The 12,792-nt window shown below is 52.3% G+C and overlaps 1 protein-coding gene across 1 annotated transcript in view; it reads left to right on the forward strand.

Moving 5' to 3' along the window:
- The first annotated feature begins 9,642 nt into the window (after positions 1-9,642).
- Positions 9,643-12,792, forward strand: part of LOC120394621 (E3 ubiquitin-protein ligase TRIM39-like) — a 30,114-nt gene continuing 26,964 nt past the window's right edge. Inside the window, exon 1 of the mRNA XM_039518859.1 lies at positions 9,643-10,127. Within this exon, the coding sequence (XP_039374793.1) occupies positions 9,708-10,127 (420 nt within the window). The 5' untranslated portion in view covers positions 9,643-9,707. The remainder of the gene's footprint in view (positions 10,128-12,792) is intronic.

Genomic DNA, 12,792 nt, shown 5'->3' on the forward strand with positions numbered 1-12,792 from the left:
CTGAGACCTATGGAGCTCTCTGCTCTATTTAGATTGAGTATCAGAGGGGTAGCCGTGTTAGTCTGGTTCTGTAGAAGCAGCAAAGAATCCTGTGGCACCTTATAGACTAACAGACGTTTTGCATCTGAAGAAGTGGGTATTCACCCACGAAAGCTCTGCTGCAAAACGTCTGTTAGTCTATAAGGTGCCACAGGATTCTTTGCTGCTTCTATTTAGATTGTGTAAGGACTTGGGGAGCAGTGTGGAAAATAGGCACTGCAGGAAGTACCGCCCACTAGACCCAGAGTGACAGTACTCTGCAGGCCTCTGATTGGCCAAATGCCCCTACTTAACCCCAGGGCTTGCCCCAGGAAGATGTCTGGACAACCACCCAGACCTTTGTCTACTATGCTGGACTTTGCCTTGTCTTCTGATCTCTGACCAGCCTCTTGATTCTAACCTGGTAGTACCTCTGGTATCTGACTCTGACCCTGACTCTTGTTTATGGACCCTGGCTTTGTGATTTCTCTAACTCTGGCCCAATGACTCCCATCCCAGGTGAGCAGACCTCAGCCCAGCTGTGACCACTAGGCAAGACTGCCTATGGCCTAGTCCCTTAAACCTGGGCAGAGATGGTCTCTCACTATTGGTGTATCCAGCTCCCAGCACAGTGGGGCCCCATCTGGCTGGGGCATTTAGGTCCTACCATGGGACATATTAGGGAAAACAAGCCAGTGCAGGCAAAGCCTTTGAATGGGGTATGAATGGCCACTGATTGCTGTCGGGGAAAGTGGCCCCATCTCCCAGCCACACTTGTCCTAGGTGAGGGGTCTCTGGGGATCTCTCTATGAGCAGATCAGTCCCTGACCCCAGTGATTGTGTGTGTCAGTGACCCACCCTTGTTGCCTCCAGCACTGGTGCAAATGTCAAAGAAATTCTGATCAGGGTCACCACATCTCTGTGCCCCCTGAGATCTGCACCATTTAAACCACTCTCAGGGTACGTCTACACTGCAGCTGGGAGTGAGCTTCCCAGCGCTGGTAGACAGTAGTGCTAGCTCTCCTTGAGCTAGGATGCTAAAAATAGCAGAGTAATGGGGTAGCCCAGGCTTCCTGCCTGGACTCCTGGGGTATGTACTTGGGTGGCTAGCTTGAGCTGCCACCTGTGCTATCCCTTGCTACACTGCTAGTTTTAGTGTACTAACTCGAGCACAGCTAGGATGTGTCTATCTAAGCACATTGGGAAGCTCAGTCCCAGCTGCAGTGTAGACGTACCCTTAGAAACAAAGAGCTTTAGATAAATGTTAAAAAGTCACTCATGGCTCATGCTCCACCCAGCCACGTGGCCCCTGCCAGGCTGTGCAGTGATGTCAAGTCCTCCCAGGAACCAGGCTGTGTCTGTAACTTCCCCTAGACTGGGACGGCCACCATGTTACCCACAGAGAGGCCAGCACTGGCCAGGAAGGGAGCCTGACCAGGGCTCCAGGACACAGACTCCGGACCTCCCCATGTGATTCTCACTGACAGAGATCTGGGAGGAGGTGATGCACCCCTGCTCTGGCAGAAACCTGTAGGATGGGTGGCAGTGGTAACAGCACCTGCCCTCCCTCAAGGCAAGGGCCCTGCAGACTTGGGTGGGGATGGGAGGAATTCACTGAATCTGGACCAAGGTTTTTCTTTTTTTGTCTTTCAACCACGCACTCTGGAATGTCAGGTTAGTGACAATAACAAAGGGGAGGAGGGGGAAGAGAAACACAAATACACAAACACACACACACACCTGTCACAAAGGAAGCCCAGCTCTGTGCCAGCATCCCAGTCTGTGTTCAGATGCAGAGAAATCTCTGAATTTGCAGGGACATTCCCACAGCCAGGTTTACTTTCAGAGTCAGGAGGTGCCGGTTTCTCCCTGAGAATCCCTTCAGTGAGGCCCATTGGTGCTAACAGCCCATCTGAAGGGACCTCAGTGCTGTGTGTCCAGAAATCTCAGCCAGAGCCGTGTAGCTGGGGATCCAGAGCTTGGAGCTCCCCTCCCTGCTGAACCCTGGAAAGAAGCTTTGAATCAGAAAGTCTGGAAGGTTCCACAACATTCTACAAAGGTCTAGAACATTCTAGAAGGTTAGTAAAAAATTTGCACACATAAGGAAAACCCAAAACAGTTTATTTCAAACATTCAATGTTTCCTTTTATCGATAACAACAAACACAGCCCCCCAAGCCCAGGACCCCCAAGCCTGGCACCCCAGGCAGTCATCCAGGTTACGTGCCCCTAAATCCGCCCCTGGTCCCCATGTCACTTACTGAGGCTGCAGCACCAGTTCTACACACAGGGTCACGAAGCAGAAGGGTTTGAGACCCGACCCTTCATTGTTATTTTTGGTACATTTGTAGCTGAATTGACTGGGCCGAGCTCCCCCCAGCCTGGGCCTTCCACTCACTTCAAAACTGAAAGTACAAAAGTAGCAGGAAGTTGAAGTAATGGTTTGTGTCCCTGACTGTTTGGGGCAGAGCAAATTCCTCTTAAAGAAACAGCCCCATTCATAGGGCACGGAGCTGGCGGGTGTGGCCCTGGTAGAGGCAGTTTGCCGGATGTGCCAGTGTAGGGGTGTCAATGCTCCCCCCCCCTGCCCCGAAGTTGTTATTCCTGCTCTCTAGGGATCGTTGGGTTCTCAGTAATTCAGATAAAATATGGTCAATATTTCTAGCCTCAGATACAATGTTACTTTTGTTCCAGTTATAGCTGAATTGACTGGGACGAATGCTCTCCCCTCCTGCTCTTTCCACTCGCTTCAGAACAGAAAGTACAAAAGTAGCAGAAACTTGTCTTAAAGTACTGGGCTGCATCCCTGGCTGCGGCAGAACAAGTCCCTCTGACAGTGACAGCCCTACCCAGGGCACTGAGCTGGCGGGGAGGGGCCTGGGGGGCAGTTTGCCAGGAGTGCCAGTGCGGGGGGGGGTGTCAGTGCCCCCCCCCAGCTGCTATTCCCGCTCTCCAGGGGTCGCTGGGCTCTCAGCAATTCCCCTGCCCAGCACCACCCGCCACAGCTTGCTCCAGCTGCGGGGATGAAGCAGCTCCTGCAAAAAGCATCACCCCATTTGCACCCTGCCCTGGGTGCTGGCAGACTGAGGAAGATGGAAGGGGGGTTGAAATCCGAAGTCGCTAATTTGAGTGTGAATGGAACGGGGGTGGGAAGCAGAAACTGATCAATTGGGGGGGGGGTGTCAGAACGGAGCTGAATGTCATTCAGGAACTGCCAGGCTGTAGCTGGCTCGGCTCCTGCAGGAGCCGGAAGCGAGGGGCTGGGGGGGAGGGGAGGACAGCAGCTGTGGGACTCGCAGACCCCCACCCCCCCGGGAGCAGAGCTGGGGCGAGGAGGGGCCGTTGGTGCAGAGTCACTTTCCTGCCCGGCCCCAGCCCTTCCCCCGGGTCTCGCCCCTCACCTGCAGGCTCCGGCTCAGAAGCTGCTTCCAGCCAGTAGAAAAAGCCGAACGGGCTGGATACCGGTAAATCACATGAGTTCCCCTCGCCCCAACCCCGCCCCTTCCAAAACAGGAAACAAGAGCGGGAGGGGGAGTAAATAGCTCAGATAGGGCCCGGTCCCTGCTGCCTATTCGTACTCATGCTCCCAGCCACTGACACCCCCTGCAATCCCCCCAGCACCCCTGACACCAATATGATGATTCAAACGGGAGGCTTTGCAGGATCCAGCCCTAGTCGGCTCTCTCAGATGTTATTGCTCCGCATTTCATACAGCAGGAGGTGATTAATGAGGGTCTAAGTGAAGGCACTGGGACTCCAGATCTGGAGAGGGGGGGAAGGGGCTGAGATCCAGGCAGCTGGGGCTGGTCAGTGTGTCAGGAACTGCTTCCCTCAGAATCTGCAAAGTAACAAAAACCTAAACTCACTTGGAATTTACCTAACTATATGCTGTAGCAATCCCCTAAAAGTGCCTGTGTTTCCTGCTCCAGACATGTGCAGTGCTGCCCCCCCCCTAGACACCCACACACCTGTGTCCTGTCCAATCCCTAGCATGACCCATGAACCAGGGGAAAATAGGTCATCCTCTGCTTTTATCTTGCCTTCAGGGCTCAGTTCAGCAGGTCTGGTCCCATTCAAAATCTGGCCAGAGGAGGACCTACCTGCCTTATCACTTTCAGCCCAGTAATGAGAGCACTTACCTGCAATATGAAGACACTATGGGTGTGGGTGAACTCCCTGTTCAGGGAGGCTAGCCCCCTACTCTGCCTCCCCATCCAAGGCCCTGCTTCCCCCTTGCCCACCACCAGAGACAGAGTAGCCCCAATCACCCCCACCATGGCCTGAGCCCCACCATGTCCCAAGCCCCTGGTCAGCCCAAGCCACCCCTTGCTACCAGTTGGTCCACCCAAGCTATCCACTGCCCCAAACCACCCTTGCCGGCCAACCAGCCCAAGTCCCAAGCTGCCCACCTGAGATGAGCCCCTGCTTCGAGGGAGAGATGGAGCAAGGTTGGGGTCTCAGGGCAAGGCCACAGCCTCAGTTTGGGGAAGCTTAGCCTCCCCTGGCCTATTATACCCACCTCCCATGAAAGAGATCCAGGTTCACATCCCCTCTGAGGGAGAGAAAAGACTTGAGCTAGGGTCTCCCACACCACATAGGAGAGTGCTCTAAATATTTGTTCCAGCATCTTTCCAGGTACTGAAGTTAGGCTGGCTGGTCTGAAATTCCCCTAAAGCTAGGTACAATGTTTGCCCTTCTCCACTCTGGGGGTCCTCCTCTGTCCTCCATGAGTTCTCAGAGAAGCTCTGAGATGGCTTCAGTCAGGTCCTTCAGTGCCCAAAAGTGAATTTCATCAGGCTCCATCAATTTGAATACATCTGACTTACCTACATATACTTTAACCTGTTCTTTCCCTATTTTGGGTGGTGTTCCTCCCCCCTTGCTGCTAATATTAATTGTGTAGAGTATCTGATTACAATGAACCTTCTTAGTGAAGACTGAAGTAAAATAGGCATTAAACACCCCAGTGTCAGTGACTGGGACATGGGCAATCATACCTAGAGATCAGAACTGGAGTCTAGCCAGAGCTAGGAGCCAACACTGGAGTCAGGAACCTGAGTCAAGGGTCAGAAGTGGGTTAGCTGGAATGAGGCAAATCAGGGGCAAGGCTAGAACAAGGCAGGTGCTAGCCCAGTAGTACCTGATGCTTTGAGCAGCCTTTGAAGGGTTACTGGTGCTGGGCTTAAGAGCTGCTCAGCTGATTCTCCCAATCAATCAGGTGCTGTAGCCAATCAAGCAGCCTAGTACATGCCAGCTGTGCTTATTAGGTTGCACAGAGACTGGTTCTCCTGCAGGCTCTGGTTATTAGCTCAGCTCTCCTTCTTCGCTAAGCAGGGGGCCTGCACTTTCCTTTGTCTTTCTCTTGCTCCTAACGTATTTATAGAACCTCTTCTGGTTGCCTTTTTGTCCCTAGCTAGGTGTAGCTAATTCCTGCAGGAACAGTGAACTGCAGCCACTGGGAGCTACGCGTGGTCGTACCTGTGGATGTTCAGGTAAACAAAGTGTCTCGCAAGCCACCAGGGGCTTACCCTGAACAAGCTGTGGCCCAAGGTTCAGAACCCCTGCTGTAAGTGATTGCTTAAATACCCTACAGGTTGAACCTCCCTGGTCCGGCACCTTCGGGACCAGAGTGACCTCCCCGGTCCAGCAAATTCCCTGGTTTGGGACTAATGTGAGCCCCATTGCTCCCTGATGTTGTCCATGGGGCACCAGCTCCTCTACTCCTCAGGGACTCCCGAGGTAAGTGGGGAAGTGGGATATCAGGAGAAAGCACAAGTAGGTGAGTGCAAGAGGGGAGGGCTCCTGCCCCATACTGGGACACCAGGACGATCAGTGAGTTATCTTACATGCCTATACACAAATGCAAGAAGCCTGGGGAACAAGCAGGGAGAACTAGAAGTCCTGGCGCAGTCAAGGAATTATGATATAAATGGAATAACAGAGACTTGGTGGGATGATTCACATGATTGGAGTACTGTCATGGATGGATATAAACTGTTCAGGAAGGATAGGCAGGGCAGAAAAGGTGGGGGAGTTGCGTTGTATGTAAGAGAGCAGTATGACTGCTCAGAGCTCCAGTATGAAACTGCTTAAAAACCTGAGTGTCTCTGGATTAAATTTAGAAGTATGAACAACAAGGGTGATGTCGTGGTGGGAGTCTGCTACAGACCACCAGACCAGGGGGATGAGGTGGATGAGGCTTTCTTCCAGCAACTAACACAAGTTGCTAGATCACAGGCCCTGGTTCTCATGGGTGCCTTTAATCACCCCGATATCCGCTGGGAGAGGAATACAGCGGTGCACAGACAATCCAGGAAGTTTTTGGAAAGCGTAGGGGACAATTTCCTGGTGCAAGTGCTGGAGGAACCAACTAGGGGAAAAGCTCTTCTTGACCTGCTGCTCACCAACAGGGAGGAAATAGTAGAGGAAGCAATAGTGGATGGGAACCTGGGAGGCAGTGACCATGAGATGGTCGAGTTCAGGATTCTGACACAAGGAAGAAAGGAAAGCAGTAGAACAGAGACCCTGGACTTCAGAAAAGCAGACTTCGACTCCCTCAGGGAACTGATGGGCAAGGTCCCCTGGGAGAATAACATGATGGGGAAAGGAGTCGAGGAAAGCTGGCTGTATTTTAAAGAATCCTTATTGAGGTTGCAGGAACAAACCATTCCGATGTGTAGGAAGAATAGTAAATATGGCAGGCGACCAGCTTGGCTCAACAGTGAAATCCTTGCTCGTCTTAAACACAAAAAAACAGCTTACAAGAAGTGGAAGATTGGACAAATAACCAGGGAGGAGTATAAAAGTATTGCTCAGGCATGCAGGAGTGAAATTAGGAAGGCCAAATCATGCTTGGAGTTGCAGCTAGCCGGAGATGTTAGGAGTAACAAGAAGGGTTTCTTCAGGTATGTTAACAACAAGAAGAAAGTCAAGGAAAGTGTGGGCCCCTTGCTGAATGAGGGAGGGAATCTAGTGACAGAGGATGTGGAGAAAGCTAGTGTACTCGATGCTTTTTTTGCCTCTGTCTTCACAGACAAGGTCAGCTCCCAGACAGCTGCACTCTGCAGCACGGTAAGGGGAGGAGGTGACCAGCTCTCTGTGGAGAAAGAAGTAGTTTGGGACTATTTAGAAAACTAGACGAGCAAAAGTCCATGGGGCCGGATGCACTGCATCCGAGGGTGCTAAAGGAGTTGGCCAATGAGATTGCAGAGCCATTGGCCATTATCTTTGAAAAATCATGGCGATCGGGGGAGGTCCCGGATGACTGGAAAAAAACTAATGTAGTGCCCATCTTTAAAAAAGGGAAGAAGGAAGATCCAGGGAACTACAGGCCAGTCAGTCTCACCTCAGTCCCTGGAAAAATCATGGAACAGGTCCTCAAGGAATCAATTCTGAACCACTTAAAGGAGGGGAAAGTGATCAGGAACAGTCGGCATGGATTCACCAAGGGCAAGTCATGCCTGACTAACCTAATTGCCTTCTATGATGAGATAACCGGCTCTGTGGATGAGGGGAAAGCAGTGGATGTGCTATTTCTGGACTTTAGCAAAGCTTTTGGTACGGTCTCCCACAGTATTCTTGCCAGCAAGTTAAAGAAGTATGGGCTGGATGAATGGACAGTAAGGTGGATAGAAAACTGGCTAGATGGTCGGGCTCAACGGGTAGTGATCAATGGTTCCATGTCTAGTTGGCAGCCAGTATCAAGTGGAGTGCCCCAAGGGTCGGTGCTGGGGCCGGTTTTGTTCAATATCTTCATTAACGATCTGGAGGATGGTGTGGACTGCACCCTTAGCAAGTTTGCAGATGACACTAAACTGGGAGGAGTGGTTGATACGCTGGAGGGTAGGGATAGGATACAGAGGGACTTGGACAAATTAGAGGATTGGACCAAAAGAAATATGATGAGGTTCAACAAAGACAAGTGCAGAGTCCTGCACTTAGGATGGAAGAATCCCATGCACTGCTACAGACTAGGTACCGAATGGCTGGGCAGCAATTCTGCAGAAAAGGACCTAGGGGTTACAGTGGACGAAAAGCTGAATATGAGTCAACAGTGTGCCCTTGTTGCCAAGAAGGCTAATGGCATTTTGGGTTGTATAAGTAGGGGTATTTCCAGCAGATCGAGGGATGTGATCATTCCCCTCTATTCAGCACTGGTGAGGCCTCATTTGGAGTACTGTGTCCAGTTTTGGGCCCCACACTACAAGAAGGATGTGGATAAATTGGAGAGAGTCCAGCGGAGGGCAACAAAAATGATTAGGGGGCTGGAACACATGACTCATGAGGAATGGCTGAGGGAACTGGGATTGTTTAGCCTGCAGAAGAGAAGAATGAGGGGGGATTTGATAGCTGCTTTCAACTACCTGAAAGGGGGTTCCAAGGAGGATGGATCTAGACTGTTCTCAGTGGTAGAAGATGACAGAACAAGGAGTAATGGTCTCAAGTTGCAGAGGGGGAGGTTTAGGTTGGACATTAGGAAAAACTTTTTCACTAGTTGGGTGGTGAGGAACTGGAATGGGTTACCTAGGGAGGTGGTGGAATCTCCTTCCTTGGAGGTTTTTAAGGTCAGACTTGACAAAGCCCTGGCTGGGATGATTTAGTTGGGTTTGGTCCTGCTTTGAGCAGGGGGTTGGACTAGATGACCGCCTGAGGTCCCTTCCAACCCTGAGATTCTATGACTTGGGGGCTCCACTCCCCAGGGGCTCAGCTCCCAGCTGCCAGCCCTCTACTCCTTCAGCAGCTGCCAGCTCCACTTTTCCCTGGTCTCACAACACTCCTGGCCCCAGCCCGTCAGTTTTTCCCTGTTGAGTGTTCCAGCCCTGGAGCACCCACTGGGTCATTGACGATGCCAGACCAGGGGTGTTGCTGGACGAGGGAAGTCTGGATTAGGGAGGTTCAACCTGTAGCATCAATTATTATTTTCTGTGATTATTTATTATTAAAACTGTACACTGAGCAGCACAATGGCATCCATGTGCACAATATTAACCAAGGCCTGCTAAGGAAAACAGGAGTAACCAAAACACTGCTTTTAAAAAGGAATTAAAAATAAATTAATAAAATGGAATGAAGTTGCGTTTACAAAACAAGACTTTGTTGCTTTTTACAGCTCCAGACTAACTCAGCTGCCCCTCTGATAGCTGCATTTACAGCGGCTTATAGGAAGCAGAGTAACTGTCAGGCCCTGAGAACAGCAGGTCAGAGCCATATCAAGTGACAATGAATTATTTTATGTAACAAAGATATATGGGGCAATGGGTTTAACACCACAGCCCTGGGGGAGGGGTGCTGAGATGGGCCAGCAAGGAACACCAGCCTCTCTGCCACATGTCCTATTTTGGCAACCACTGCAGATGGCTCACCCGGCTGTGGTAACCTTTATCCCCTCTGCTCCTAGTAAGTCTATTTTGGCTTCTTTGTGTACTAAATTACAGTACCTATTCGTTTCTTTAAGTTGCTTTTTCGGGGCTGTGGCTTCTGCCTTTTCTTTGGCGGGGGTGGGAGGGGTGAGATGGTGTAGAATTTCCTGCCAGAGTGTGTGATTGGCTCCTGCTTGCAAGATCTAAAAACTTTAAATGGCTGCTTACTGTTGATTTTTTTCCTTTTGCTTTCGGGTTTTCTGCAGGTGTGGTTGGTTGGGCTGCTGGCTGCCTGCAAAGGGCAGAGAGAACAGACACCCACCCAGCTGCGATGGCCTCTCCAGCTACAGCAGGGGACATAGAAGATGAAGCTATTTGCTCCATCTGCCTGGGGTATCTGACAGAGCCGGTGACTATAGCATGTGGGCACAACTTCTGCCAAGCCTACCTCAGCCAGTACTGTGTGGAAAAGGGAGCGGGGACACCCCTGACCTGTCCTCAGTGCAGAGCCCAGTTCCAGAAAGGGGAGTTCAGGCCCAACACCCAACTGAACAACATTGTACAAAAGCTCAAACAACTGGGGTTAAAACCAGGAAAAGGGCAAAAGGAGGAGCTGTGTGAGAGGCACCAGGAGGCTCTGAAACTCTTCTGTGAGGGGGATCAAACTCTCATCTGCGTGATCTGCCGAGAGTCCCGGGCTCACCGTGCTCACACAGTGGTTCCCATCGAGGAGGCTGCCCAGGAGTACAAGGTAGGAAATGCTGTTGACTTTGCATAATTAACCCCCTTAAGGGCACAAGGTTTATTCCCCTCCTCAATCCAAGGACAAACTTTCACACTTGGCCACCTAAGGTTAGGCCTGGTTTTCAAAGGGGTGAGCACTGGGGGTTGTGGGCAATGGAAAAAGATCCAGACATTTTTTGTCCCAACACTGCAAGTTTCAATGCTTGATAGAGAGAACAGGGCTGATGGCTCTTTCTGCACCGTAACCCATCTGCCAGGTGGAGTGGGCAGCAAGAAGGGCTGGGTTCAATATCTAGGGGTTCCTTTTCAACAATATAACACCGAACCAGCTCGTGCCCCCACCCAGTAACCTGGGCAAACCACACCCCACCCTACGTGTCTTTGAGAGGCAAAAGTTCCTCTCTCGCAAGCAGAGTCTGGGTGTAGAAAACACAGGCACTGGCTTCCTCATTTCCCCAGCGGTGCTTAACCCCTGCTCTGGCTTCACTCCTTCCCTTCCCCCAAGACCACACCCCGACCAAGCCCTGCCTCTTCCTGCCCATTCTGCCCCCTCCCTGAGTGTACCCCACCCTCGCTCTGACCCCTCCCCCGCAGTGCCTCCTGCATACCATTGAACAGCTGATCTGTGGTGAGTGGGAGGCACTGGGAGAAAGGGGGAGGAGCTGATCGCAGGGCCACCAGCAGGCAGGAGGTGTTGCGGGGGGGGAGGAGCTGATAGGCAGAGCCACCAGTGAGTGCTGAGCACCCACTATTTTTTTTTTCTGTGGTTTCTTCAGCCCTGGAGCACCCACAGAGTTGGTGACTATGGTAGAAAAGAAACTTTAAATGAGAGGAGGGAAGTCACCTAGTATTAATTAAGGAAAATGCCACAAGCAGGATTCATAAACATAAAACCATGAGCAAAACACCCACCCAGAGTGTGATGGGCAGTGTCTTCTGCCTCAGGCTTCTCAGTCCTACAACCAAGAGTTTCTTTAACAAGTCCTTCACCACACCCCACTCACAATGGCTGTCCCTGGTCAGTGAAGACTCAGAGTTCACAGGTGCACCTGGGGAGGGGGTGGGGAAGAAGGCACCTTGCTTGCTTCTCTGTCCAAGCACTTGCTCTGCTGTCACCACCGTGCCACACACCCAACTGGTCCATTCCACTGTCCGCCCTGCCAGCTGTCACCTGCTTCTCTCTTATAACCTCTGCCAATCAGTCTTTTGAGGTTCTACCCTGCTCTTAGTGATTGTCAGCTCTTAGACTTTGTCTACACTACAAAGTTTTGCTGGCAAAAGTGATGCCACTTTAATTAAAACCACTGTTGCATTTGCACATTAGCTCCTTGTGCGGGCAGAGCACATTGACACTAGCAGCTCTTACATCCACACAGAGCAGTGCACTGTGCAACTGGCCACAGGATGCTTTGGGAAAGGTTTGCAATTCCTCACAGGGCAGGTACAGCATCCCATAATGCAGGTTCTCAATCACATCTTTCCAAGGGGCATCCTTTTCCACCTGAAGTGTGGGGGGGCATAGGCACCTACTCCATAGGTGCTCCAGGGCTAGAGCACCCACGGGGAAAAATTTGTGGGTGCTCTGCACCCATCGACAGCCAAGCTCCCCTCACCCCCTGCCCCACCTCCTCCCCCGAGCGTGCCGTGTCCCTGCTCCTCCGCCTACCTCCCAGCGCTTCCAGTCCAGCCGCCACCAAACAGCTGTTTGGCAGTGTTAGCAAGCTCCTAGAGGGAGGGGGAGGAGCAGGAACGTGGCACACTTGGGAAGAGGCAGGGCCAGGATGGGGATTTGGGAAAGGGGTTGGAATAGGGGCAGGGAGGGGGTGGAGTTGGGGCAGGGACTTTGGGGAAGGGGTTGGAATGGGGGCAGGGCAGGGGTAGGAAGAGGCAGGGCTGGGGGCAGGGGGCAGGTCAAGCAGCCACCGGAAAGCAGGGAAGTCGGTGCCTGTGTGTGGGGGGAGGGAGAGGACAGTGGTGTGTCTGGGGCAGGGGAGGCAGCAGGCTGCCCGACCTATCCTGGAGGAGGGGAATACCCCCCCCCCCCCATCAGTCCCTGGCACTGCTCGGCACAGCAGTCTCTCCCGAAGCAGCCTGCTCTGCCTGCCCACCCATGGTTCTCTGTGGTTCCTTCTGAGTTCTCCCACAAGCCTTGTCAGCTGCTGAGAGCAGCATCCTGAGCAGCTCTGTGAGCTCTGCGTGCTGAGGAATGGCAAAGCAGCACAGCAGTCTCTCCCGCCTGCCCATGACAGACGTCTGCTAGCTGCTGTGATCCTAGTGCCCGGCAGAACAGGACCATGCCAATGGTTTGCTCTTTGTTCCCCAAAGGGAGCAGCACATTCAGCTGTCAGATACCTCCTGGAGCTTTGAAAGGGGAGGGGGCAGTCTCAGATCAAAACATGGAGCAGAGTGATCAGGGCAGGCATTGTGGGATACTGGCGGAAGCCAGTTCTGGCGACAAAACAAACAGCAATGTCTACACTCAGGGCCATCCCTACTCCACCCGCTCCCCCAAGACCCATCTCTTCCCGACCCTGCTCCACCCCCTCCACACCCCCATTCCACCCCTTCCCCCAAGTCCTTGCCCCTGCTTTTTTCAGCTTCTGACCCCTCCCCCGAGTGATGCCAGGAGCCTGCGGGATGAGACAGAGCAGGTCGTACTGGGGCACTTGCTG

This window comes from Mauremys reevesii, unplaced genomic scaffold (genome assembly GCF_016161935.1).
Source record: "Mauremys reevesii isolate NIE-2019 unplaced genomic scaffold, ASM1616193v1 Contig7, whole genome shotgun sequence".
In the NCBI taxonomy this organism is placed as follows: Eukaryota; Metazoa; Chordata; order Testudines; family Geoemydidae; genus Mauremys; species Mauremys reevesii.